The sequence below is a fragment of the Micromys minutus genome, assembly GCF_963924665.1.
Source record: "Micromys minutus genome assembly, chromosome: 23".
In the NCBI taxonomy this organism is placed as follows: Eukaryota; Metazoa; Chordata; class Mammalia; order Rodentia; family Muridae; genus Micromys; species Micromys minutus.
In genome coordinates, this window is record NC_137958.1 from 31,459,470 (window position 1) to 31,487,250 (window position 27,781).

Here is a 27,781-nt window from a genome sequence, read left to right on the forward strand (position 1 = left end):
ATCTTCTTAACTTATGTCTCTTAACAGTAGTGTGACTCTCTCATCAGGCAGCTAGTGGGTGATCACTGCCCATAACTATAACTGTATTCCTTTGCTTTACACTTTTGTTTTATTTTTAAATTGCATCAAAACACAAATAACAAAACCCACCACTGTGATCATTTTAAAGGGACACTCCAGCAACGCGACACACATTCACCTTTCTCTGCTCCCGTCTACATCCTGTCATCTTGTTGGATATCAAACATTTTAGCTTTGTGTTACCTCTTAAACCCATTTTTGGGGAGTAGGGTGGTTTAGGAGAGTTTCAGGGTTAGAAATCAAAGCAAGTTACTCCCCCACCCACTCTCCAAGACATAAGAACTATGTGTTTAGAAGGGTGTGTGCTGTGGAGTGTTAGACTATGCTGGACTAAATAAAAACTAGCAAAATGCAAGTGATCAGTGTCTGATTAACTGAGAGAAAAGTTGACACGGATCAGTCATAAGCCTATCATCTGGGATTTCAGTGCTTTGGATGGCCATGTAACTCCTTCCTGTTCAAAGCCATTCCTTTGGAAGTAAAAAAAAAAAAAAAAAAAAAAAAATTCTTGAAACAGTTAAGTTCTAAATTTCCAAGAACACATCCTTGCAAAAACAAATATCACCATCACCACCAAAGCCCAGAATTCCTTTCTTTCTCTCTTTATTCAGGATCATGGCATCCCTAGAAATGAGTAACTCCAACCAGCAATACTGTGGTCTTTCCCTATAGATACTTGCTTCATAATAAACCCAGAGTTCTAACTGTACATGTGTCCTAATTCATTCTCCATAGGTAATTGAAGGTTTCCCTTAAAACTGCCTCTTTTTGGAGTTAAATAAAAGTGTCATTGTTCCTTCTGAAGGCCACAACATTTCTTTTGGCACCAGTGGTCCATCCGGCTGTTCCGTATCCACCACATAAGAACCACCAGGAAACTGCTCAGTGCTCCAACCCTCAGTCTCTTCCATATTCAGTGCTCTGGCCTTTCGTATAAGTCCAGTAATTATTTTATTACTTGTGTCTCTTCTAATATGGCTCCAGGTTTCTCTATCTCCTTCCTGAATCTCAGAGCCTCAGAAGAACGGCCCCTGGGGGAAAAAAAAACTATAGGCAGGCTGTGGAGTCAGATATTTCTTCCTCAAAAGGAACTGGACAAGGAAGATATGAAAGGTTCTGACTTCTGCCCAAGCCAGGAAAATGTGGTCAGAAACACTCAATTGCCTTCCATCTATATAATCAGTGTGTCAGAACCACACCCACAATGAGTCTGAAAGAATTTCTATCAGATACCCAGAAGGGCAATTCTTCATCAGCATATAGAAAATCTTCAGCAAAAGAGAAGCCTATGAGTAAATGTGGTTGCAAAGTTTTCCCTTAGGATGAGCTATTTTATCAAGGGGCGCAGGGAGCTTAGTTTGGGAAAAATCGGTGTATAGAAAATACGTAGCACATATGAATACAGGGTTAAATGTGCTTAAGATGAAACATCTATTGGGAAGGATAAATGCTGTATTGAAAATAGCATAGTGGTAGTGTCTAATATCTACAGTGATGCCTCAGTGTGCGTGTGCGTGTGTGTGTGTGTGTGTGTGTGTGTGTGTGTGTGTGTGTGTGTGTGTAAAACCACACAGGTGGAGGTCAGAAGACAATTGTGGAAGTAATCTTTTCTCTTTCCACTATGTGGGCTCTAGACACTAAACTCACCTCATGTTGTCAGGCTTGGAAATGAGAGCCTTTACCTGCGGAGCCATCTTTCCAGACCTCCCCGCTTTATTTTATTTCTGAGCAAGGTTCTCTCAGTGAGTTGAGTTGGACTTCTCTGCCCTCTGAACCCCTCCAGTGCTGTGATTGCAAGCATCCACTGCTGCTGTCCTTTTGGTTTTGCTTTTACACCTGGGATCAGGGAATGGAAACCCAGGTCCTCATGCCTGCACTGGAAGTACCATGCCCACTGAGGCATCTCTCTATGCCTCCAACATCTTTCAAAATGACCCATTTAAATACCAGTTCGAACTGGGACATTCTAGTGCTATGCAACTGGGAGACAATTGATCAGTCAGCGAAGCCTTTCGTCTCTACACTCAGAAAAGCCTAAGAACATTTTCCTGATCCAGCCCGACCTGTCTCTTTCTCAGAATTTAGTTTGAGAGTTGAGGATTTAAAAGTCTGTTTCTCCTTTCTTCATTTTAAATAAATGGCCCTATCAGTCCCTGGCTACACATGGAACAGGAAGATGGTACTCACCACACTAAAGAAAGCCAGGCCGTTAGGAAGGATGTCAATGTCCTCAGCACCAGTTTCTGCAAGTTCAAGGAGTAAATAATAGCATTATCAAACTGTGCTAGTAGTTTAAGAAAATGTAACTATAGGAGTAGATAAATAGCATTATCAAACTGTGCTATTAGTTTAAGAAAATGTAACTATAGCTTTGTTTACTTTATTTGAGGGTCTATTTCTTTAGGGATGGTTCCAATTTCTTTTCCAAGGCACCCTTGTTTTTAATAAACGTCAGTCTAAACTCTTTCTTACAGTGAACTTCTGACTTTAAATGCTAGATATTTTATGTTTACTCAAATCAAAGTCAAGTTATCACCACATTTCCAAGTACGATACGGAACAAGTTGACATGTGCACACTTCTAGGGTAAACATGCAGATGTCTGGATAGAAGTAATTGACAACAGGGGAATATTACTTCCACAAGGAAGGGACAGCCGTTTAACCATGCAAATCTCATTCAATCTGAAGCAAAAAGACATTTTCCTCATTAACAGAGAGAAAACACCTGGGATTACATTGTCTCTCTCTTTCTCAAAAAAAAAAAAAAAAAAAAAAAAAAAAAAAAAAAAAAAAAAGGAAAAGGAAAGGAAAAGGAACAGTGGCTATTTGTTCTCCTTAGCAAACAAAACTTCTAAATTAATCTTAAAATTATAGAAAAACTAGCAAAAGAAAATTAATGAAAAGTACCGTGGACCTATGCACCCTATAGCTTCTGACTCCAGCCTCTGAGCCAGGCTACAATTACTATTGATTGTTATTGACTGTCCGAGGTACCCTCCACACAGCATAGCAAATAATTAGACAGAAGACCTTCCCCACGGCCTCGCTGTACACATTTCACAGACAGATAATAGAGATCCAAACACAAGGAAAGGATAAAAATGGCGTATATTAAGCTAAATCATGACACATTCTTTCAGTCCACAAGATTCAATCTTCCTCCTTAAGACAACTCCAAAGGTTATGGCTGAGAGTATTTCTATGCCGTCAAAATAAAAACAGCATTTATGCCACTATTTGGTCTTGATTTCATAACTCTGCCCACACGTTAACCCCCCCCCCCTACACTAGCCTTTACTCGGTTATGAAACACAAAAGCAAAACATAATTAAGAATACAAGAGAATTGAACTCATAACAGTGGCCTTTCTGCCTGGCCTTCAGAAGGAAGGCTTAGACAAAGACACTTAAGTACGTTTCAGTGGCTGGGAGGGACCCTACCTGGGTTCCTAAAGGGTCACTGATACGCTTCGGGGGAACGGGTGAACCTGCTGAAGTTCTATGCACTGAAAAATGGCTTTTGCATATAGAGATGAGAACTTTCTGTGACAAGGGTCCTTGGTTTATGGCAGATCATGGAAGGTTCTGTGATAAACCCCAAATGTCTAAGAATCACCAGGCATCTTGGTTAAACCCCTGGCACTGGATGCTGTTCTTGACACCCTCTAAGATGTTCGTGCTTGAATTGAAAACATAAAATTAAAAGAGATACTCACAATCTTTCAATAAATCTAGGAGTTTAGAAGTTAGTTATGTTATTTATCATTGACCAAAGTCCATACTCATGTTCAGACAGACAGAGAGACAGACTGACACCACACACACACACACACACACACACACACACACACACACACACACAAACACACACTTCTCGTTTTTTAGTCCAAATAGTAGAAAGTCAATTGATTAACATTTCCCCCATGGAAATCATTTCAGAAAATGTAACTTCAATATGTGCACATTCGTACACATAAAAAGGGATAACAAAAACATCCCCACTGTTTCCTGAGTGGGAGAAAGATGGGTGACTTGTTTTCTAGTTTACCCTTTCTTCTTTTCCCATTTTCTACAGGCTACTGGTGTAGCTTTGTAAGAGAGTTCATGCCTGCTTGAGTGGGCCTGTGCTCAGTCACCAAGCCTAAAACCAAACGCATGCATGAGTAAATGAATTAATGACTCATAAGCTGAAGAGACAATTTCCCACAAATACCAGTAGTGTATAAACTAAGGAGACATCTTCAAAAGATCCCTTACTTCAGCCACGCTGTTCCTTTTTTTCCCCTTTTATCTTATGGCCCAGGTTTAGAGAAGAAATTGATGTTTGTGTCTTGGACACTGTGTAGAGTTTTCTAGATCTACTTGTCCATGTTTGTGTCTAAGGCTAATAACACAGCAGGGTTTTATCATCTCCCATCACCACGTCGGTGATGACTCCAAGTGCAGTAATTTCTGCAGAAAAACCTTCCTCCCACATAGCAACATCAGTAGGGATAGCTGCTAATGTAATTTGATGTTTACATACTATGAGATATTTGTAAGCAATTTTCATAATTTTAGAACACTGAGAAGCAGAATTATTCTCTCATGCTTATATATAAAGGATGGGGTCTTTGAAAGGCTAAGCACATGGAAAATCAAATAAATCAATCAACCAATCAATCACTCTCCAACTGGGAATTGGAATCTTTTGGTCTGACCTACAAGTTATCACACCATTATTTAGTGAAATTTCTGTTAGAAAAAAAATGTAGTTTTTCTCTAAAAACACCACACTTGGGCAAGTAGATGACTCAGTGGGTAGAGCTTGGAATACAGCCGAACTATCTGAGCCTGAGTCCTGGGATCTACAGGACCTACTCTCCGGAGTTATCCTCAACTACCACTCAGATACGAATCAACATGAAGGGATGATAGATACATTATACTTTGTAAATTCAGTTGGGGAAAAAACCAAATTTGAGGTTTTAAAAAAAAATTTTTTTTGTTTACTAAAATCATCATCAATTCAAATATTGAACCTTTCTTTAGAACCTCCTTTAAAAACCTTTCCGTGGGAATTCTTATTTAGCACATCTGCTTTTAAGCCTTCTTCTTACTTCAGCAATGGTCTGTCTGTGTCAGAGCAGGCCAGATGTTTCTTGGTTCTACACTCCCCTGCCTTTTGTTATTTCAGCAACTGTCTGCCATCTGTGTCAGAGAGGCCTGGTGGTTTTAAGGTCCCCAAACATTCCTGGTTCCTTCTTAGCAACAGACACCTGGCAACATGGCTGCTCCGCTTCTTGCTGACACGGATGATCACATGTATAAGCCCGGGTCCATAGGACACGAGGCTATAGATGAACAAACTACTGGGTAAAATCCAATAAAGATATCCATGTACATTCTTTTCCTGTTCTGTCATGCACCAAAGTGGCAGCAAACAAGGTTATAATCTTGAACAGAAACGAAAGCCACACATTGGAGACAGTTTTATTACTTCATCTGACCTTTGACCCTGGATGACAACGAGAAAAGCAGTCACCTGATGGATCACGTGACCCGCTGCCAGACTCTCACAGAATGGAAAAAAATCAAAAGAAAAATTTTGTTTAGCTCAGGTTAGTCTGAAATCCTCAAAATAGAACAAGGTGCCCTTGAACTTATGATGTTCCTTCCGCATCTGCCTCCACCTCCCAAGTTTCAGACTCACAGGCCTACACCACCACACCTGCCTCTTTCTGAATTTCTCAATTCACTTCTCTAGTACATGTGTCAGTCAATCACTCAGGAAAAAAAAGATAGTACACTAAAAAATAAATTACAAATTATATGAAATCTTTGGGTCTTATATTCTTATGTGTCATAAAAAGAAAAAAAAGAAATAAATCTGTTTCTCATGGTTTGGAATTTGCCAGTGTCTTTCTTTACATAGGTAGATTGTAGTGTAGATGGTAAAAGCTCTAGATCCAAAACTAACTCAGGAGAGAGTCATAGAGTGAGGGGGAGGGGGAGGGAGGGAGAAAGGGGGGAAAGGAGAGAGGAGGGAAGAGGGAAGAAAGGAGGGAGGAGGGCAGAATTGGAGAAGAGCAACCGAGAAATTGAAAACTTTGTATTAGGCTATAACTCTGGAAAATCAAGTTGTTTTGAATTTAGCTTAATGGAACCAGTTCTTGGCAGTATACATTTTATTATGTAGCTGCTGGTACTGTGCTAAATTGTCAGTATGTAAAAGCTTGCCTACAATATAGACACAGAAGAATTTTAAAAATGCAGTAAGTAGTCAACTCTCTTCACCACAGAATATGCAGTAAATGCCTGTTACTGATTAATCCAGAAAGACATTATAATATGATACATGATAGATACATATTTAAAATACTTAAAAATATTACCAAGAGTTCATTTTCAGTGATAATAAAGGTAGTGCTGCAGTGTGTGTGTGTGTGTGTGTGTAAGAGAGAGACAGAGACAGTGTGTGTATGTGCGTGTGTGTTTGGGGGTGGGGGAGATAGAGCACTAGCAGGAAGGAAACTCCACTCTTGCACAGAAGTTAAGTGCACAACTGAAGTTTCCCCAAACACTTTATCTTTACTGCTGTGCCTCTCATACAAAGGTGATTTCTTGTACATGGGGATGCTGGTCCAGCACACACTTATTCCTTGTAATCAAAAACCACTGGATGGGCAACTGCAGTCCATATTTAAATCCAGAGGTTTCATTAACCATTATAGATCATGAACACGGCACTCAACAAACATTTGCCTGCTGTGCTCTAACCACCAGGCAGAAGCAAACCAGAGGGAGAGAAGCACAGTTGTAATTAGATCTAAAACAACGGATCCCAAATGTGCCTCTGATCCCTCATCTTCTCCGCTCTGTTGGCTGCCGAAGAGCCTCAGAGGCATTAAACACTTCAGGAGAGGGGGCATAGGTGACATATTTCCTCCTTCTCTCCAATTCCAGACAGCAGCTCGCACACATCACCACATAAAGGTCAGAAACACAGACAGATGCCTGTTCAGAATACAAATGCTATGGGGCTTGTTTTCCCCAGAGGCACGCTCTGTCCCAGTGAGCTGTAACAGAAACACGTTTGGCAGTTTGTCCAGTAATGTGTCTGATGGTGCCCTATTGTCTTCCATGAGACTGAAACTCACAGAAGGTGGTCTTCCCAGAGCCAAGGGCTGTTTGATAATGTGACAATTATTAACTCAATAGCAAAAGTAACCAGAGAGCTCAGTGACCCAGCCTCCCACTCTTGTCTAACACCCTTCATAGATGTCTCCTGGCACCCGCAAGACCAGTTCTGAGGCTCCTTTTCATTTTCCTGCCAGGAGGCACCATAAAGTAAGTTGCTGGATTATTTGTGACTCCACAAAATCTTCACTTCCAGAACTGCCCTAGTTAAAAATAAAACAGAAATACATTCAGCCTGGCTTTGGGGCCTGAGTCTGGGTTCTCCTCTTAAATGTCTGGAGGGCAGTAAGAAGGAGAATTACCAGGGGAACCATGGGTGATAGAGAGAAGGAGCTAGGACTAGCAAACTACTAAATTAACCATGAAGAAGAGGGGTCAGAACTCTCAAGAAATAGGGATCAGCAGGAGATCTGTGAAGAAACTCTTTGGTAAGCCAGACAATTTGCTTTTGCCGAAGTAAACTTTTGCTGTTCGGATTTATGTGGTTAGAAACAGGTGGCATTATCAGTCCTTGATGATAATTCATTAACAATTACCAGAAATTGAAACATTTCCTAAAGACAACAGCTTCTCTGTTAGAGATCTATTCACAGACATGCAAATGCAAGGGTAATGATGACCACTGATTTGTCTAAGAGATCCATCAGCAGAGTGAAGAGAATACCCAAAGCACAGGAGAACCTGTGCACTGGCCTTTCATCTGGCAAGGGGTTAATATGCAAAATGCATAAAGAGCTCAGGAAATCCAACAGCAAAACTATACTAAACATCAAAATATAAAACCCCACTGAAAAGTAGGTAAATGTCTCAAATAGACATTTACTGAAAGAAGACATACAACGAGACAACAAAAAAGTAGAGTGTCCAGTTAGTAAGGAAGTGCAAGTCAAAACAACAGTAAGACATAGCTCAGCCCTGTTAGAGTGCCTCTAATTAAAAGGACCAGAAACTAACGTTGGTGAGAATGCAGAAAATGGGGAAATCTTACCTTATCTGTTGCTGCTGCTCCTGCAACCCCCCCCCCGTGTGTGTGTGGGGGGGGTGGACTATAAATAATATAGTCACTGTGGATAAAAGTTTAGCGGTTCATAAAACCTAAACAAACTACCTGTAATAAAACTGAAACAAATCACCTGTGATCTAGCAATCCCTCTACTGTGTAGAATTCCAAGAAAATAAAGTCATTAAATAAAAATATACCTGCATGGCTGAGCTTATTGCAGGGTAATTTAAAGCATATAAGATGTAGAATCAATCAAGATCCCAAAGAATGGATGACTAAACATAAAAAAAAAAATGGAACATTATTCTGCTACAAAAGTGTGAAATCTTGTCACCTGTGGGTCACATATAATCCCGTCACTCAAGAGGTTGAAGTAGAAAGATCATGAGTTTGAGACCAGGTTGAACTAAAAACAAGCCAACAAGTACTATAAGACTAACTGGAGCTATACCATGAGAATATCTCCTAAAACAAAACAAAACAAAATTTTAAAAACCCAAAACAAACAAAATAACCATCTATACTACAGAAACAAACCTCTTAGTAGCCTCTCATTTGTAGTTCTAGCCTCTCACGGCTAGAACTGAACAGAATTATACGGGCAGACCAACCAAGCTCAGAAGGATAAATGACAACCTGTTCTTAGTCAGTTGGTGATAGAAACCTGTCCTTATTCAGTTGTGGAAGCCAAAAAATTTTTTAAAAATGTTTGTCACACAGAAATAGAAACTTTAATGTTACTAGATGTTAGGAAGAGCAGGGACAGGGAATAACAGGCTAAATAATTCATACCAAAAACTGGTTGGAAGTCGTTCTGATGTTATATAGCAGATGGAAGTAAGTTCAGTCTATACCCATGAAGCAGGCCTTTTAACATAACAAAAAGGGCATAATTCAAAGATGTTCAATATGCAGTAGTAATAGTATATGAGGAGATAAAAATCTGATTCATTTGATTTAATCATTACAGACTACATATATGTATAAATTATTATCACATCCAAAAAAAACATAAACATTTACCATTGAAAAACTTAAAAAAAAAACCTGAAATATATGTTTGATATAATTAGCACACAACGATTTGTTTTATGGTCCTTATATACTCTAACGAGGCAGGAGAAAATCAGTTATATTAAAGTTTGTGTTTCATAACTAAGTTTCACTATTTACATATGATATATTAAAAATTAATGTGTTTTTGAAAATAAACTATAGGTTGTCAGCTTTAACCCAAGTATTTAAAAACAAATATTTAGCGAAAGTATTGCACTGCACCTTCTTCTGTTAAAAGTATTAATCAGTTTCATATAAATATTTAAGAATGAGGTATAACTTTGTACACCGAGGCAACTCTATAATATCGTTGACATAGAAAGAGTACAGTGGAAATCTTGTGCACAATTCTCCTTGAGGATGGGTTAGAAGGTTGACCAGTTGTACATTTTCTCAATTTGCTCTTTAGTTCAATATTTGTTTTATTTGTTCCTCTTTGCTATTTCCATCTCTTTTCCTTTCCTTTGCCCTTTTGTCTTCTTCTTTTTTTCCCCTCTATCCTCAAACAAATAAGCAAAAAAAAAAATAAAAAATAAAAAAAAATAAAGAAAGAAAAGAAAAACTCTCTTGGATAAAAAAAGAACCCCCTTTTGGCAGCATTTGCATGGTGTTTTGCTATGTTTTACATCTACCATTATTTATTTTGAGATACTTGGAGCAGCCTGATGAAAACTATAAAAGCATAGAAGTCCTTTCCTATATCCAGACAACACAAGGTTGTATTCTACATCAGTTATTCCTTCAGTTTTAAAATTTTAAGCACCCCAATCAAAATAAACGCCCCAGGCCCTTTTCTGCTCCTGGGTAGTCTGTGAAACTCCTTTGCTAAATTAATATGATCAAGTTGATATTCCTTTAGGAAATACTCTGTAATCTGGACAGGAAATTATAAGGTAAGGGATTATAATTAGCCACCTGATGTGTAAACAAACGTGGCACATTCTACAAGGACTACACAAAATGCTAGCACATACTTGGAATAGCAGTATTCTTGAGAAAGAAGCAGAATGACTGCTATGAGCCAAGGTCAACCTGAATTACATAGTGGGTTCCACCTTAGCCTGGCATACAGAATAAGTCATCTCTGATAATGAAATGGACTTTTCCCTTTTATTTATTTTTCTCTCATATATCCTATCCCAACTGCATTTTCTATCCTCCCCTCCCCCACTCATTACTAAATTTTACACTTCAGATGGTTAAAAGGATAAACTCCGCATTTTATAGACATAATTCATAAAATGTTCCAACTGCAGTTTCACTTCCTCCCTCTCCCCATTCATTACTGAATTTTACACTTCAGTTGACTAAAATGATAGACTCTGCATTTTATGCACAAAATTTTTTTAATTTAAAAAATTAAAAAGCCCTTACAATATGTCTAATGTACATTCAAAAGAGACTTAGTAAATAAATCATTGAAAATAAAAACATTACAAACAACAGTTTGAGGCCAGCCTGGTTTATACAGTGAGTTCAGACTCTGTCTCAAACAACAAATAAAACAACATCAACAAAAGAAACCCTGAGGCAGGACTAAGGTGATGGCTCAGTGTATAAGTGCTTGCCTTACAAACATAAAGTCATGAGTTTGATCCTGGTTAAACAATTAAGAGATACTCTCTCAAAACAAAATGAAGAAAATCAAAGTGGATAACATCTAAGAAACATTAACTAAGGTTGTCCTATGGCCCCCACACCTACACACATGAATGCTCCCCCATCATGCCCTTGCACACACATGCAGCTTTGAACACATGTACCTGTGAATGTGCACACACACACACACACACACACACACACACACATACACAGAGGCATGTGTACACACCTAAATGATAGATATACATGTGTCAATACATAGAACTGCCCACATCACTCAGGAATAAGGAGGATAAAGCAGGAAGAACAAAATCTCTTTCAAATGCCATTGGTGACAGCAGTCATGTATGTATTTGCCTGAGTATTCACTAAGTCTATAAAGGGAAAGGATATGGTTTTATCCCTAGAGTTATTTCTGGGAAAGAATGAAGTTTGGTGAAGACTGTGTTATTTGCCATTGTAGAATGCATTGACCATAAAATGTTCATATAAACTTTTCACAGACAATAGTGTTAAAAAGGAAGGTAATTAATTATCTGGATATAAGTGGCCAAAGCATAGCATTTAAGTGAAAACAGAAATATCTGAAATGTATTTAACAGTGTTACTGGCTATAAGGAACAGGATATTTCTATAATATCTGTAATACAGATTTTAATTTGCTTAAAAAGAAACCCAACAATCTCACCTATGGCCAAACCCTGTCTTATAAAGGCTGAAATGGGGCATAATGTTACTTGCTTCCATATTACATCTCCCAAAGAAAGAACTCAAGAGTTTTAACGTTTAAAAGCCTTTGCTCCAATTACAAAGTCAACAATCACAGTGACTAATAAGAAGACCAAACATGGGCAATGTTCATGCTGCTGTGTGTAGTAGGACCAGAACAGGAATCAGGGTGTTCTGACCACTGATCTCTCTAATCACACTGAGAGATACCTTTAAGAAAAGCCAGCATTTCTATCACCCATTGATAAGTTAATAGTTATTACTAAGAATCTCTAAGTTCTGGGAACTTTGGTAGATGGCAAAGGTAAAAAACAACAAGACAGGGACTCTGCCCTGAAGGAAACTGTAGAGAGAGGGTAGAGAGGCCCATGGAGTCTCTGCAGATCCTTCAGTCTGCTGCAGACCAAAGCCGCTCTTTTATTATTATTATTATTATTATTATTAAATCACACCTGCATTTACCTTTTAAAATGTAATGTTATTGGGGACTAGATTTCCATTCACAAGCCTTGCTAAGTTACAAGACCTAGGGAAGCTTAGGGTTTTGTTCTCCATACTTTAGAAAACAAGCCACACAGGGGATTGTCAAGTTGTGTTAGCATGAGTTATTACTTCTACAATAGTACATGCAGCATTAACTACAGGAAATGAAAAAAAAATCAGAGATGAAACTTAAGTTATCTTAATATGGTCTACTAAAGAATTCAGCTCAAGAGCTAAACACTTCAGATAGCAAAGTTAACAGGAGGTTGCATTTTATCTTACAACAAACGTCCTACCAACCCCCTGAATCAAACCTACAGTATTGACATGCAGAAATTTTATCTTCCCCTTAGTGTTCGTGCCACAGAGATGCTTTAAATGTTAACAAAAATAAGCAAAAATCCTGGGAAATGTGCTCCTGCTAAGACTCAGGCATCTTAGTGTATTCATAGACTCAAGAGGGCAGGGCCCACCCTGGTTATTTACCCTCCTCTTTGTGTTCACAGCTGAGAAAATTAAACAAGAGTTTGTTGTTACAGCTTCTGGCATTTTGCATGAGAATGGCTTCCATAGGCTTGTATGTTTAAATGCTTGGTCCACAGTTAGTGAAGCTAGTTGGGAAAGAGTAGGAGATACGGCTTTGTTGAAGTGGTGTTGGTGTTGCTGAATGAGGAGCATCACTAGGGTTGGGCCCTGAAGTTTCATAAGTATGCCTAGTCTTTCTGCCTGAAAACTGTGGGTCAGATATGAGATCTCAGTTGCCGCTGTATGCGCAATTAATCAGCCCAAGAAAGAAAAAATACTGGCACCTTAAGATGAAAAAGGATGGGTCAGAATGGTACATATTGACAAAATGAGCTGTACTAATAATTGCTGTTGACAGTAAAAACACATACAACACCACTAGTGGACACCAGAAGGCACCAAGAACAGCAACATCTCATATACCTACCGATTCCTTTGATGAGGTGGCAGTTTGGAAGGTCTACAGATTCTACTTCTCTGGAGGCTTTAAGTCGACTTCTGTTGGAAAGCAAAAGAAAACTATTTGTGTGTGCATTCCCTGGTTCATCCCAGGAAGAGTTTGAAGAGGCACAGAGCAAGACATAACACGGGGAGTGAAAACAAGTGTGGAAACATATAAAGCACAAGAAACATCAGTCATGTAGGGCATTCAGTTCTCCATATGTGCAGGGCAGAAAGACAGACCTGTGGACTCACGAAGCCACACTTTCGATTTCCTGGACATATATAAACAGCCTAATTCATCCTTTTTGTGGCTCTGCCCTGGGAAGGGGGTGTAGATGTCTAGCTAGCAACCCAACTTTCTACTGCAGATCCATAAAAGGGAAAGTGACAGCGAGCTTCCCTCTATGAAGAGAAATTGCTAAGAGAAAGGGGCCAACGTGGAGGCAGTGGAATGGCTCAGTGGGGAAAGGTGCCTGCTGCTAAGGCTAGCCTCCTGAGTTCCATGCACAGAATCCACACGATGAAAGGAAAACACATCACCACAAATTGTCCTCCGCCTCTACATTGGTATCTTTCTTACCCTCCTATGCACACAAAGCAAAACTATGAATATAATTGACAACAGCAAGAAAGAATGGGCTGAAGCTCAGACTCTAGGGGTAGAGCCTTTCCTGACTCAATAGAGCCCCGAGTTTGATCCTCATCATATAAAGCCCAGGGTGGCGGCAAATGGCTTCAATTCCAGCACATGTGAACACGAGAAAATACCTCAAGTATTTTAAAAAATGTATAATAAACTACCCACGTCTCAGAGCCTGACACATGCCAAAGACTCATAAAGGCTTATTAAGGAGTTCAGGAAGTTCCCACCCTTATGAGTATATTTGTGGGAGACTGGGAGTTTAGAGAGCAACAATGACACGTGTGACTATCAAAAGTACTTGGTAAAGTGTTCAAGTGGGTTGTGGGGTGCTTAAGAAAGACGAGAAAAGTAAGGACGAAAGATTGCTGCATACTGGTGGTCTGCTTCCTTTCCACCCCGAGGCCCTCCAGGTAGCCTGGGCCATCACACAAAGACACTTTTATGTTGAAGGCCTCATACTACTCCCTTTTACTCCTCCCCCCCCCCCACACTGGTGTCCTGCAATCTGGAGAGTGACAACTGGGCTGCAGGAAAAGCTACACTTCCCACAGCAGTGGTTCTGTGTAGCCCATACAGTTAAAAGTCGAAATAGCAGTTTGGTGTGAGCTCCTCTCTGTTCCAGTCTCTGCCTTCCACACCTAGGAAAAGAGGAAGCCTACAGGCTTCACCAAATAGAAGGATACCTGGGCCTAGGTAACCAGCACCTATGGGTCTATGCCAACTATTCATTGTGTATGTGTATGCATATGTAAGACTTACAAATACAGTCTTCAGAGTTATTATTATTGTATGTGTGTGTTGGATAATGTGTGTGTTGGGAGGGTGCCAGGAGGTCTCAGACTATGTGTGGGGTCAAAGGATAATATTGTGGATTCATTCTCTCCTTCCACCCTTTACATTGGTTCTGAGGCTAGAATTCACCGTGTCAAGCTTTTACAGCAAACACTGAACACTTTGAGCCATCTTTCTAGTGCCAAAACAGTGAAATCAAATTGTATTACATGACTTGAAATGTAACCATAAAGCAAATAAACAGTATGTGAGTTCGTGAATGTGGACAAAATACATTACATAAGTGAAAGTTTTAAAGCTAATGCTATAGAATATAATAAATCTTAGTCCCACATGTTCCTAGAGCAATTTAAAAGGTAAATTACAACAAGAAGCATAAACAATTGAAGTACCTGTAGCAAGGACTGTGCAGACACAGACATTGCCAGTGGTTGGTGATCAAAGGAAGGAATAGTAAAAATATCCGTAATGGTAATATATAGTATTATTTAACTATTCCTACATATGTTATCTATACACTACTATAATAATAAAAATATCTATTTGGCACAGGGTTAAATTGGCTACTGTTTAATCCAATATACCCTCAGTGAACTTACTAAATTCTTCAACTAACCTAATGAACTGGATACCATGAGTCCCATCTTATATACGATAAAACCAGCTCAGAGAGATAGAAGCAACTTTCTTTGGAACTGTTTGGCAGTGTTTATTCTTCTCCTATAGGAGTGAAGAGATCTGGGTCTTGGGGTTATCAGTAGCACAGCCGTGGCCCCTGGCAGGTTAATGGCTCTCTGCACGTCTCAATCTTTTTCGGGGATGCAGTAAGGATCATCGAAGAGAACCGCCACATTCCACTGACGTTGTGTGGTTTCAGAAATGTGCGGATCCATTTGGTCAATGAGTTCTGGTAAGCATCCTCTGTTGGTCTGGATGTTGACTTTATACAACTTGCTTATGAAGCCTGCTATACAAAACTAGGAATGTAACATAACCATTAAGTCGACAAACTATGTGATTAAGTGCAATCTGTTTCTGACAACAGGTTCAGATGCACCCGAGCAGCCTAGTGTGAACCATTTGCTTCAGAGTGAACTTGGGTTACTACAGAAGGCCATCCTCATCCGGGTTAGTCGCACTGTGCCTTCCTAGGGACGCAGTCTACCTCCTATTAATATTGTAGAGTCACCTGGCCGGAAGCTGAGTGTGACCTTTAGTTAAGCAAATAACCTTCACCTGGCTCTTCTTTATTATAAAATGAAAAGGAGATTTACTTAAATCCTCTGTGGCTCAATTATCCTCCAGAAGTTAACTGCTAGTCATCTGCCCTGGAAGGGGCTCCCTGCCCTGATAGCTTCTGTAGCCAGATGACATGGATCCCCAGAAGCAGCAGCATCTCCACCTTTTACCCTTCTTTCATTGTCTTCCCACTTGTGGAGGTGGAAGGACCTCTAACTTTTTTTCTATTTAGCTGTACTCGTTGAAATCAAGTTTAAAAAAAAAAAAAAAAAAAAAAAAAAAAACAGTGTTTCTAATGGGAGATGAGTTGGCTGCTACCCCCTTCCTCCTCCATAACTGAAACATGTAACACACACAATGTTTGGCACCTCAGCAACCATTCTGCACTCTTGAGAAAGATAAAGATGAAAATGCAAAGTCAAGGGTGAAGTGTTAAATCACACAAATATACAAATAACCTAGTTGCTCGTTTCCCAAGTGTTTCCTTTTCTCTTCCCTGGCTCTCACTGCCTTTGAGTTTAAAAACAAAGTTGACAGTTCTTTATCTTCAGTGTACACATGTGTAGCAAAGGGGGCCTTTATCTTCTATATACAGACTTAGAAAGCCCTTTGGAATTCATCCCTACAGCCCCTGAAATGCTTACACTAGGTAACTGAAATTTGTGCTTAGGCGTGCAAACCTGGGGAATTTTGCTCAACCACAGAGAAGCCAGGAAGCGGTGTGGGAACTGCCATAGTGTAAGGAAAGCTAAAGAGCTGGTCTAGAGCACGGATGCGGAGCTCAGGCGTTCCCTGTTGGGCTCACCAGCTCAATCGCTCCAGAAGTCAATTATTTACATGTGAATTAGAGAAAGGAAGCTATTTGTCTAAGAAGTCAGCCAAGGCAGAAAAGTAAAAGAGCATTCTCGCCAAGTGTCAATAAATGTACCTTTGGGGTTGAGGATATAGATCAGCTGGTGGAGGGCTTGCCTTGCACACACAAAACCCAGATTTCCCTCTCTAGCTCCTCATAAACTAGGTTTAACTGCAAACATTTATAATTAGGAATACAAAGGCAATTTGAGGCCAGCCTGGGCTACAGGAGACCCTGTCCTTTTTCTTTTAATGTTTGTTTATTGCTTAATAGAAAGACATTCTACACTTATTTAATGCATGCATAGGCATATATGGTGTATGTGGTGGGCAGATATATGTGTATGTATGTGTACATGCATATGTGGAGGTCAGAGGTCAGCATTAGTTATCTACATCAGCAGTTGGCCACATAAATTTTTGAAAGAAGATCTTCCACTGACTCTCTGGATGGAAGTCACTGACGGGCTAAACTGGCGGGCCAATGAGCTTCAATGATTTGCCTGTCTCCACCCCTTGCTCCCACACTGTGCCGGCATTACAGGTGAATACTTCTGTGGGTAGCTTTTATGTGAATGCTGCAGATCTGAACTTAAGTCCTCATGTTTGCCTGTAGCAACTTTACTGACCCGGGCCATCTCCATAAGCCAAGAGAGGTCCTACACTTTGAACAAAGCAACCAGCATGTCCCACAATAAATGCTAAGGAGGGGTGGTGGTGGATGGGAAAACCATAACTAACAAGACGGCCCCTTCTGAAGTTGTCTGAAGAAAACTCTACCACTGGCCATGAGAGATGTGAGAAAAGGTGTCGGACATCAACCGCTAAGAAGGCTCCGTGTTCAGGAGTACTCTCCACTTCTCAATGATCTAAGTCTTATTTCTAGAATCATAGGTAGGTAGAGAGAACTGACTCCTAGAAGTAGTTGTCCTCTGACCGCATTCACACATACGCGCATATAAACATGTATGTGTGTGCACACACACTACTCACAATAATAAAATATTTTAAAATTCCAAAGATACAAGTTTCAAGCAAACTGTTTAGACTTGTGTCTTGAGGTTCCTGCCCACACTTTGTTCTCTAGTGTACAAGTCTCATGACTCCTCTGAGACTGTCTTTGCGACAGACAGCAACTAGCTTGGGAGGGCTGGCCTTCTTCTACTTTCTCCTCTGCTGCTCAAGAAGGGAGGGGCAGAAAGAGTGGTTACAGAGTAGCATTCTCCCTGGGGAACTTAGCCAGCTACAGCTTAGTGGGATAACAACTTCAGTGACATTTATCCATTGGGGACAAACTTAACTAAAATGTATCCACTGTTTATCTAAAACTCAAGTCAAAATTTAAGTGGGCATCCTGGGAGAGAGAAACAGCTTGACAGCCAACATCCCATCTTTAATAATTGAATAAACAGAGAGAAGGTACCGGTTAGAGCAAAAACGGAGTACAACCCAGTCCTTCAGTCCTTTCTCCTCGCTCTGAAAGCCTTTGCAGGGTTCTTGGAGCTGTTTTTTTTTTTTTTTTTTTTTTTTTTTTTTTTTTTTTTTTTTTTTTTTTTTTAGTGGATTCTGAGGGTCTGTGAGAAGATTGCATTTGCTCATGTGACCACACTGCAGGCAGGAGAGTCATGCTATGCTCCAGTCACATGGTCACCATACCCAATATAGGGTGCTCAACTAAATCTACCTTTCATGAAGTGATGTCTCAACTGCATGCTTATTCTAAAATGTGCTATGTGTATATTATGCTAAAGAATGATGTGGGCTACTGAGACAGTTCTGGGATAAGTGTTTCCCGCACAAGCACAGGGACCTGAGTTTCATCCTTAGCACCCGTGTGAAAGTGGATTCAGTGGACTGGGAAGGCAGAGACAGGAGGATTCATGGAGTCTACTGGTGAGCCTGTCTAGCTGAACCAGTGAGCTCCTAGCTCAAGGACAGAGCCTGTTTCAAAAAGTAAGGCAAAAACCAATCGAGGAAGACACTCAGTGTTCACCTTTGGCCTCCACAGGAACACACATGCACATATAAAAATGCACACATGTACAAACACATATCCAGTGTATGCCCACACAAAATGACTCTCTGTTAATCCGAAATTCAAACTGAACTAGAAAATCTGATAGTATTTTTTGGGGGGGGGGGTAGGGTAGAGGAGGGGGAAATCTAACTATATAATATCCTCCCCACATTCTTACAACACCCTAACTGGAGCTTCAGTTTGCCAATGAAATCACCAAGTCTGTAGCTCCAGAATCACTGCTCATCGAAATTGACCTTAGTCAGAGCTTTGTAAAGAAAGCTTGCACCAAGTTGTAAGTTACTTATCCTCTGCATTCAGTGTATGCATGTGTACATAGGCCTGTGTGTGCATGTATGTGTATATGTGCATGTGTGTATGTGCATGTACATGTACGTGTGTCTGTGTGCATGCATGTGCGCCTGTACCTGTGTGTGCATGCATGCATGTACATGTATGTGTGCTTGTATGTGTGTGTGCATGTGTGTGTGTAAATTCGTGTGTGTGCAACTGTGTGGTGTCTAGTGTTGTGGACGTGTGGATATATACACTCATGGGCAGACAGACAGAAATCAGATGAGAACATTGGGTATCTTCCTCTATTGCTTTCCACTGTTTCACCTAGGGACTGGCTTTACAGGACTCTCGGGCATATATATGATTGTCCTTTGGGTTCAAACTCAGGTCCTCATACTTGAACCACAAGCCCTCTTACTGGCCGTCTCCCCAGCCACGTCCATGATGGCTATATTTACTTTTTCTTAATTTGGGACTCTACTTGTCAATCAAAGGGACCTAAACTGTACCTTAACGTGAATCAGGAAAGGGGGAGGAGTTGACCATTGATTGAGAGAAATTCAGTTTATGGAAACACTGGCAGTTTGAACATTAGTGATAACTGAAGGAGTCCAATAATTTTCATGTCCTGTTTTTACTACTGAAACTGAGCGAACTGCACAGAATCACCTAACTGCTAAGACCCTAAAGAGTGCAAGAAACAACACCGACGGACTCTAGCAAACGGGACAGCTTCTGTCAAATGAAAAAAGCAATCGACAGATTTAAGAAACACCCCACGAGGGGGGAAAGATGGCCGCTCTCCCGCTACCAGCATTTCCTTAAGCTCTGTTAGGAATGGCCAGTGGATGAGACCAAGCGGGGCCAGGGATTTGGGCTTTAACCTGCAGCAGCGGTTAGCTCGAGCTTTTGCAGAGGGAGAGAAAGAGAGCACCCAGATTGTAGAACCGGAGGCGATCAGATGCACTAGAGCTTTCGCCTGCGTTCAAATAAACACAAGCGAAAGTTCCCTCATCCCAGAGACACGCTCCAGTGGCCTGTCTGTGAAACAGTACAAGCTGATCCTGTCCGCAGACACTTTGGAGGGGTTTCAAGGGATGAATAGGAGAGCATGTCGAAGAAACTGCAGAAGTTTGTGCCCACAAGGCCCAAGGAGAAACATAAAGTCTGGGCTCGGGTTCTATCCCGGCCACGGGCCTGACTGTGCCATCTTTGGTTCTCATCCATAAAACTGCCCAGTTTCTCCCCTCCCACCGCCCTCAAAAAAGAAAAAAAAAAAAAAAAAAAAAAAAAAACACCCCACTGTTATAGATTGTCCTGCAAGCCGTTTGTATTTTTATGTTAATTCTACTTCCCCAAGAAGGGTTTGCCTAGTACTCAGTTGACTTCATTAAAACCTTCCCATTTTAATTAGTAAAATAAAGTGGAGAGCCTGTTATTGGGCAGGGGAAGGGAAGGTGGAGAGAGAGGGTCAGAGGAGAAGGGGTAGAGAAGGGGACAGAAAGGATCAAGATGGAGCTGGGGAAGGAGGAGCTAGTTCCAGGTGGACTTAATTGGTGTTAGGTGGATATGAACATTTAAGGATTTTATAGGTCTTTTATCTCATATGGAAGGGTGTTTGTATCTTTATTTATTTGATGTAATCTTATTGTGTAGAGGGTCTGTGGATTGAGAGTTTGATATATAAATCTGTATGAAAAGCTATTGTGCCTTACAGTCATGTTTGTGCTGGGAGGGGCGATAATTCCACCCTGGCAGAGTGAGACTTCGGGGGCTGCTTGGACCAAGTGACAGAGTCTGTGCATGCGCTCCGAACTAGAAGTGGTGCCCGCAGACTGAGACTGTGGGGCCCTTAAAGAGATAAGCATCCGGGCTTCACCAGTAGAAGCGAGATTATGAAAGGAACGTCATCCTTTGGAAAGCGTTGCAATATGACGCGCACGCTGTGCCGCCACTGTGGCTCTAAGGCCTACCACCTTCAGAAGTTGACCTGTGGCAAATGCAGCTACCCTGACAAGTGCAAGAAAAAGTATCACTGGGGTGCCAAGGCTTAGAGACGAAACACTACCGGGACTGGTCTCATAAGGTACCTAAAGATTGTCTACCGCAGACTCAGACATGGATTCTGTGAAGGACCAACACCTATAAACCCAAGAGGGCAGCTGCTGCAGCCTCCAGTTCATCTTGAGGATTTCAATCAGTCATAAAATTAATGTTCTGGTTTCGGGGGAAGAGAGAGAAAGAGAGAGAGAGGGAGAGAGGGGGGGGGCATCCTTTATTTTAATATTTACTGTAACACCCCACAGAACGGGAGGAGGAATTTTTGAACAGTCAGAACACGTCGGAAAGTTGCATTAGCTCACACACAGCTCAAGAGCAAAAGAGAGCAAAGTAAACAAACAAAACCTCAACAACCCAGTTTCCAAATAAGCAAATCCCTCGGCGGAGACTTCCTGGAGAAAGACAAATGAAGTTCAGAGTGCTTATGAAGAGATATCCCACGTCCCTGATCATCAGGGAAGTGCAACTGAATCTTTCCAAGAGATCGTATCTCCCTCTAGTTGGGATGACTCCTAACGAAGACGTAGAGCAACAGTGAGCTCATCTCTACACTGGAGCTTGAACACACGCTCCCACATACTCTGGCACTGCACCACTGAGCCACACACCCTGTTCAGAAAGAGATCTTTTATCTTCTGTGGGTGTATGATACTGTGACATTGTGAAACAGGTATGGAGATACCTTAAAGCTTGTTAAACTATAAGTATCGTCTTTGACCAGGAATCCCGAGACTGGATATATATATATATATCCAAAGGGAGAGAAGTCAGTGCTGAAGAGACACTTGCCTCCCAGTAGTTTCTCAGCGCCACCCACAACAGCCTCCACATGGGAACTGCTTGAGCACCCTCCCGTCAACGCATAAATGGGAAAGAACAATATGGTGGACTTATACAATGGATGCAGTGAGAGAAAAGGGGTGTAGAGGCTTGGTGTTGTATGTCTGTAAGTTTAGTACTCAGGAGACTGAGACAAGGAGATTGGCATGTCAGTCTGGGCTAGACAAAGAGGGGCCCTGTCTTAAAGATCCAGAAACAATGAGAGAGAAAGGGAGGAAGGGAGGCAAGGGAAAGAAGAAGAAGGAAGCAAAATAGAAAAATGGGAAAATTCACCTATACGTGTGAAAACTACTAACAGAAGTTGAGAATTACTGATAGTGGTTGCCCAAAGATTAGTCTGAGCCAGTCAGTGGTGGCAGCGAGCTTGGCCAAAGGGCACAGTCCTGTGATTAGAAGACAGGCAACGCAGTGACTACAGCTAAAAGTATGCGTCAAACTAAGAAGAAAGAATTTTCAATAATCTCGTCTCAAAAAAAAAAAAAAAAAAAAAAAAAAAGAGCCAGTGTTTATGGTGACTGTTGGGCTACTCGTTACAGATTTCATAATATATAAACATTAGCATCACAGCCCATAAGCATGTATGTTTGTTATATACCTGTTTAAAACGAAGCATGGCCCAAACCTACCCAGTGCATTGCATGCCATGACAGTGAAGCCACATTCCCTGCCGCAGACATAAGCATTCCTCCTTGTTCTGGTGCTTCCACCTCGTCCCCTTCTCCCAGGCCCTTATCCCCCCAAGTGAGGCTGCAGCTCTGGGACAGTGGAATTCCCTTGTAAGCCATGCCATCTTTGGCTTTGTCTCTCATTCTTGGGGGTGCAGTCTGGGTCTCCTTTATCACTCTCAAGGTGCGTTCCCCAAGTTTAGTCCAGTAGCTCTCAATGCTTATAATGCAGACTATACACGAGAATTACCAAGAGAGGGGTGTGCTTCTTGTTTTGATTTTATGTGTGGTGCTGGGGCCAGAACCCCAAGCTTCATGTATGCTGAGTTTCGAGACCAGACTGGGCTTCAAAACAGAGGATACAGAGTGAGACTTCATCTCAAAACCAAGAATTAATTTAAAATTTGGAGATGCACCCAAAACCCAAGGCCTAGACCCCACCAGAAACTACTGAATTAGAATGTTTCACATGGTACCACTTGGGACATCGGAAGTCCAGGAGGTCCTTATACCCAGGATACTCTGCCCTTCCAGTTTATTGGTACAGTACAAGACAAAAAAAAAAACAGCTTGCTGCTAAACAGCTTGTAGGCACAAATGCTTGCTTACCTTTTGCCTATCAGAGAGAAGCCCAACTTGGCAGCGTCAAGTACACCCTTCAGACTTGCCCATCTCTCTTATCTGAGTTCATGTGGTCTTTCAGAACACACAAGAGAAGACCTGTCTTTTCTCTTTAACCCTATAAGGGGTTTCACTTTCCTGTCCTGAATAGCTAGTCCCAGTATTTCTCTCCTCTCCCAAAGCAGAAAGGATTCTATTTAGGGTTCCCAGTTCTCTACAGGAGCCTGGTAGGCCCCTCCACCGTTCTGGAACCCTTTTGCAAAAAGTTTAGAAAGTTTGAAATGGTAACTTGTAAGCATGATGTCTGCCCAGAAGGAACAATCGCTTGTTCTGCTCCCCGGGGCTCTGGTCAATAAATAAGGAAATGATGTAAGATCAGTAGCTGTCTCTCTCAAGTGTCTTTGATCTCCAGCGCCAAGACTGAAGCCCTGAAGTTTCCCCAACTATTATGCCGGGGAGGGATGGGTTCCAGTTGCGTAGAGCAGCACCAGTGACCTGAAATAAAGCTGTATAATTAGAGCGTCCGCGCATGAGTAATGGTTTTGTTTTCAAATTAAAGCACTGAGTTTGCCCTTGGGAAATTTGCAAAGCTGTCACTTGCCAGCCTAGGCAGAGGAACCTCACCACTGGTAAAGGCTGGGAAACTTTTCACAAAGTGTCTCTAGGTCTTGGTGGAAGTGGGCTGGGCCAGTAACATGGAGCACCGGTAGCGATCCCAAGTTCTTCCCTCCATCCGGTTCCCGAACTAAACAAGCTCTCTCTCCAGTGGCCCCCACCCCATCCCCCTCCAAGCAGCTCGGTCCATCCCAACCTAGGGACCCTCGACCCTGGATCCTCCGCAGCACCTACCTGAGCGCCAGGAACCGCTCTCCCAGAAGCGCCAGCCCGATGCCCAGAAAACTCAGAGCCACCAGCCGGCCCATGGCGCGGGACCGGCCCGCCGTCTGGCTCCGGCCTGACCGGGCTGCACCGGACGCTGGGCCAGTTCCCCGCCCCGAGCGCTGAGCCGCGCTCGATCCCCGCCCCGAGCGCCGGCTCTGCAGCCCAGGCTCCGCCCGGCGCCCCGGCCTCGGAGCACATCCGCACATGCCCGCGTGGGAACCCAACTGAACTTGATTCCTTTCACAAACACGCCAACCCGCCAAACGTCGCGCAGCTGCACCTGCTCAGCTCGCCTGAAAACTTTAGGGTGGCCTCTGCGGGAGTTCTCTTGATTTAGTTAAGTTTCGGGTTTGCTTTTGGTTGTTTTGGTCTGGCGTCTGAGGATATTGCCCCTCCTCTGTTGGTTTTATTTTTTGATTTTGAGAAGATAGGAAACAAAGCCAGGACTTTGTTCATATTAGGCAAAATAGTGAGCCACATCAACAGTCATAGAATAGTTCTGGTGTTGAACATGTGTGTATATAACATTTCTTATGTTTAAATCAATATGCTTAAATGTAAAACATATTAGATTTTAATTATTAAACAACAAGAAAGTATATTAAATATATGAAATCTATTAAAAGCATACTTTTAAATTTTCTTATTGGTTTAAAGACAAGATCTCATGTGGTCAAGGCTGGTAGTGAACTGTGATCTGTTTACTTCCATATGCCAAATGCTTGGGCCACTCAGGGCCCTGCCTAGAATAATATGTTTTAGTTGAGTTCTTTATTTCATATGCATGGATGTTTTGCTTGCATGCATGTATATGAACCACATCCATGCCTGGTGTTCACAAAGGTCAGAAAAAGGTACCCACTACTCTAGTAAGTGTAGCCAGTGTTCTTGGCGCTGAGCCAGCTCTCTAGTTCAGACATTTTAAATATTCATTTTCTTCTTTAGTTGGGGAAAAAAAATGGTTCTAGATAGGTCTTATATAAGAATTGGAATTCCCTTCTTTTATTTTAAGATTTAAATTAGACTGCAACACCACAAACTCAGAACTTATTGGCATACTAGTACATTTTCTCCTCTTTCTCCCTTTTCATTTTAACACTTATTTATAGACACATAAGAAAAATACAAAGTGGGAGGTCACCTGTTGAGATTTCAACAGCAGCTACTGTGTGTAACTTGAAATCAGTTCCTAATTGTTCCTGGGGCTTAATTCCCACCTACAATATGCTTGCAGAAGTTAAACAGTCGGTTCTTAAGGAGTTGCATTCGTTGACAGGGTTTTGCTATTGCAGCCAGGGTGACCTTGGATTTGAAGCTTTCTTGCCTTACCCTCGTGAGGATTGCCAGCATATGCTGGCACATCAGGCCAGACTTCTGTTTTGTAACCAACCATTAAGGAAAAGCAGATGTCAGTTTGTACCTGGCCCCTCACCAAAGGGAAAAGCAAAAGATCTTCCTGCTCCACACATCTGTGACCAGCCCTAGGGGACTCTGGGATGTATCCAGTGGCCGATGGAGAACTAAACAATTGTCTTCTCTAAGTCCCAGAAGATGCACCTTTTATGTACTTCCCACCATAGATAACTTTGCAAAATAATGTTTGCCAATGCATGCAATTCGGTGGGCAGGATTGCAAAAGAAACTGAAGGCACTGAAATGTGATTATTGAAGTGTTTTAAAAGTGACTTTGTGTCACAGAAATATAGTAATGGCATTGTCCTGCTCATCCTGGCATGAGAGCCTCCCTGTTCCCTTAGTGACATCCCTGTGTCAGGTATGATCTTTACACATCAAATAAGAAAGATCTAGAAGCATGCTTTCAAAGAAAGATAAAAAGCCAGGGCTGGTGACTGACTGGAATCTTACCATGAAGCCAAAGCAAAGACTGGAGAATAATGGGTTTAAAATGAGTCTGAACTAGGTAAAAGACTGAAGAAAAAAAATCAAATGAGGTTAAACATGTTATTTAAAGATACTTGTAACAACTCTAGTGACCATTATTGTTTCTTTTGATAACAAAATTTTTAGTGGTTTCTTACCTTCATAAAAATTTTCTTTGAAACTAGTATTCCCCCCTATCCAAAATTATCAACAGCTCTGAAATAACTTCCTTTTCTCCTTTCTTCCTTCCTTTTCTTTTTCTTCCCTTTCCAAGTATCCTGCCTCTAAAATATGCCCTCAGACCCTTTGAAACCATCCAGGAGCCTCTTAAGTAAAGAAGTCTAACTTGGGATACAGCTTTGACTGACTGGATAGACAGGTATTGGATTTTACCACCTGTGTCATGAATCATCAGGGAGAGGAACCTCAAATACGATCAGAATTTAGGAAGGCACGGCGTTATTACCTAAGTCCCTGGCTTAAGTTTGAGAGTTTGTTCCAGGATTCCTGGTTAGCCTGAGAGGTATATAAAAGTATGTCTCATGTATTCTGAGATATGCCTCAGGTACTGTGGGGCACGAGCCAGACAAAGGACCTCCCAACATGTCCTAAGTAACAGATCAGGAAAGTTCTCGAATTCTGTACTACTCTTAATGTCTAGGGAGACAACAATAAGTAGATAGTTACAATAATTCTTACCAAGTCCAGACTTGCCCTAACAGTGTTTCCTGACAACAGCTGGGAAGCAAAAATCCACTGGCTGGCTTCAGTCAACCTCGAGCCTGCTGACTCTCGGCTCTGGAAACACCACTCTGGAGTTTGGCTCACTCCTCGGAGGATCTGAAGGAAGTCATGTTTTACTTACTTAGTTTGAAAGACTTTTGATTTTTGCTGTTTTTTTTTTTTTGTTTTGTTTTTAGTGATATGTCGTTGTGCACCCACATGTGCAGATGTCCATGGAGGCCGGAAAAGAACATTGGATCTCCTTGAGTGAGGTTTAGCCAGTAACCTGTATGCTGAGACCACGCCCAGGTCTCTGAAAGAGCAACAAGTGATCCTCCACGAAGAATCACTGCAGCCCAGCCCCGCTTTGTCTCCACTAGCACAGCCAGACCAGCACCGGTCTGTACTCCTCACACAAGCAGTGTGATTCACCACACTTTCTGAATGGCACAAGGTTAAGCAGTTTATCTCAAAGAACTTACAATTACACACAACCATTGGGCTAACTGCCGCCATCTTTTATTATATGTGTGTGTGTGTTTATACATATATATGTATATATATATGTATGTATGTATATATCAAAAACTCAGGTATTCTACTGCAAGAATGCTAGATTAATTATTGAGTTTCTGGAATAACAGCTATTTTTCAGATATTTGGGTCAGATTATAGGACAATATCAAGAATGTAACCCTGTTTTGTTTAGCTTCTGACTACTAAATGATAGAGTTACTCAATACAAATCAAACTTGTTTCAGAACCTGCTTGAGGTATATGGACAAGTCCTGATGCTTTCCATTTCCAGCAGTGTTTCCTCAGTGGGGTGACTGGTTCGTAATTAGAAAATTGCTGTTCTTAAACAAGATTTCAGAAAAAGATAACGACACCTTTTAATCAAGGCTCCTCCACTTTAGGTAGGGAAGGACAGGTTTTTCATGACCTTTGTAAAACACATGCAAGCAAATTACTGGGAATTAAAGTAAAATCTCAGGCATCTACAGTACAAGCCCATATCTTTCACCTGACATAGCAGACATAAAATTATTTTGTCCCATGTCTGGAACATCCTCTCAACTCCCACTCTTAGTTTTCCATGCTTATCTCACTGTGGAACACAGACAATGGGTTCACAGACTGCAGTGGTCCTGGCAGCACACTGCCT

General features: G+C 41.4%; 1 protein-coding gene and 1 pseudogene across 2 annotated transcripts in view; one reads left to right on the forward strand and one right to left on the reverse strand.

Annotated features, from left to right (window-relative positions):
• Positions 1-24,135, reverse strand: part of PON2 (paraoxonase 2) — a 33,729-nt gene extending 9,594 nt beyond the window's left edge. The window contains exons 1-3 of the mRNA XM_080936176.1: positions 23,980-24,135; positions 13,087-13,157; positions 2,269-2,324 (exon numbers count right to left, since the gene is read on the reverse strand). Coding sequence (XP_080792302.1) covers positions 2,269-2,324; positions 13,087-13,157; positions 23,980-24,053 — 201 coding nt within the window. The 5' untranslated portion in view covers positions 24,054-24,135. The remainder of the gene's footprint in view (positions 1-2,268; positions 2,325-13,086; positions 13,158-23,979) is intronic.
• On the forward strand, positions 20,839-21,131 carry LOC308435499 (large ribosomal subunit protein eL37-like; annotated as a pseudogene). Its single transcript has one exon. The product of its transcript is annotated as a large ribosomal subunit protein eL37-like (transcript).
• Positions 24,136-27,781: the final 3,646 nt, after the last annotated feature.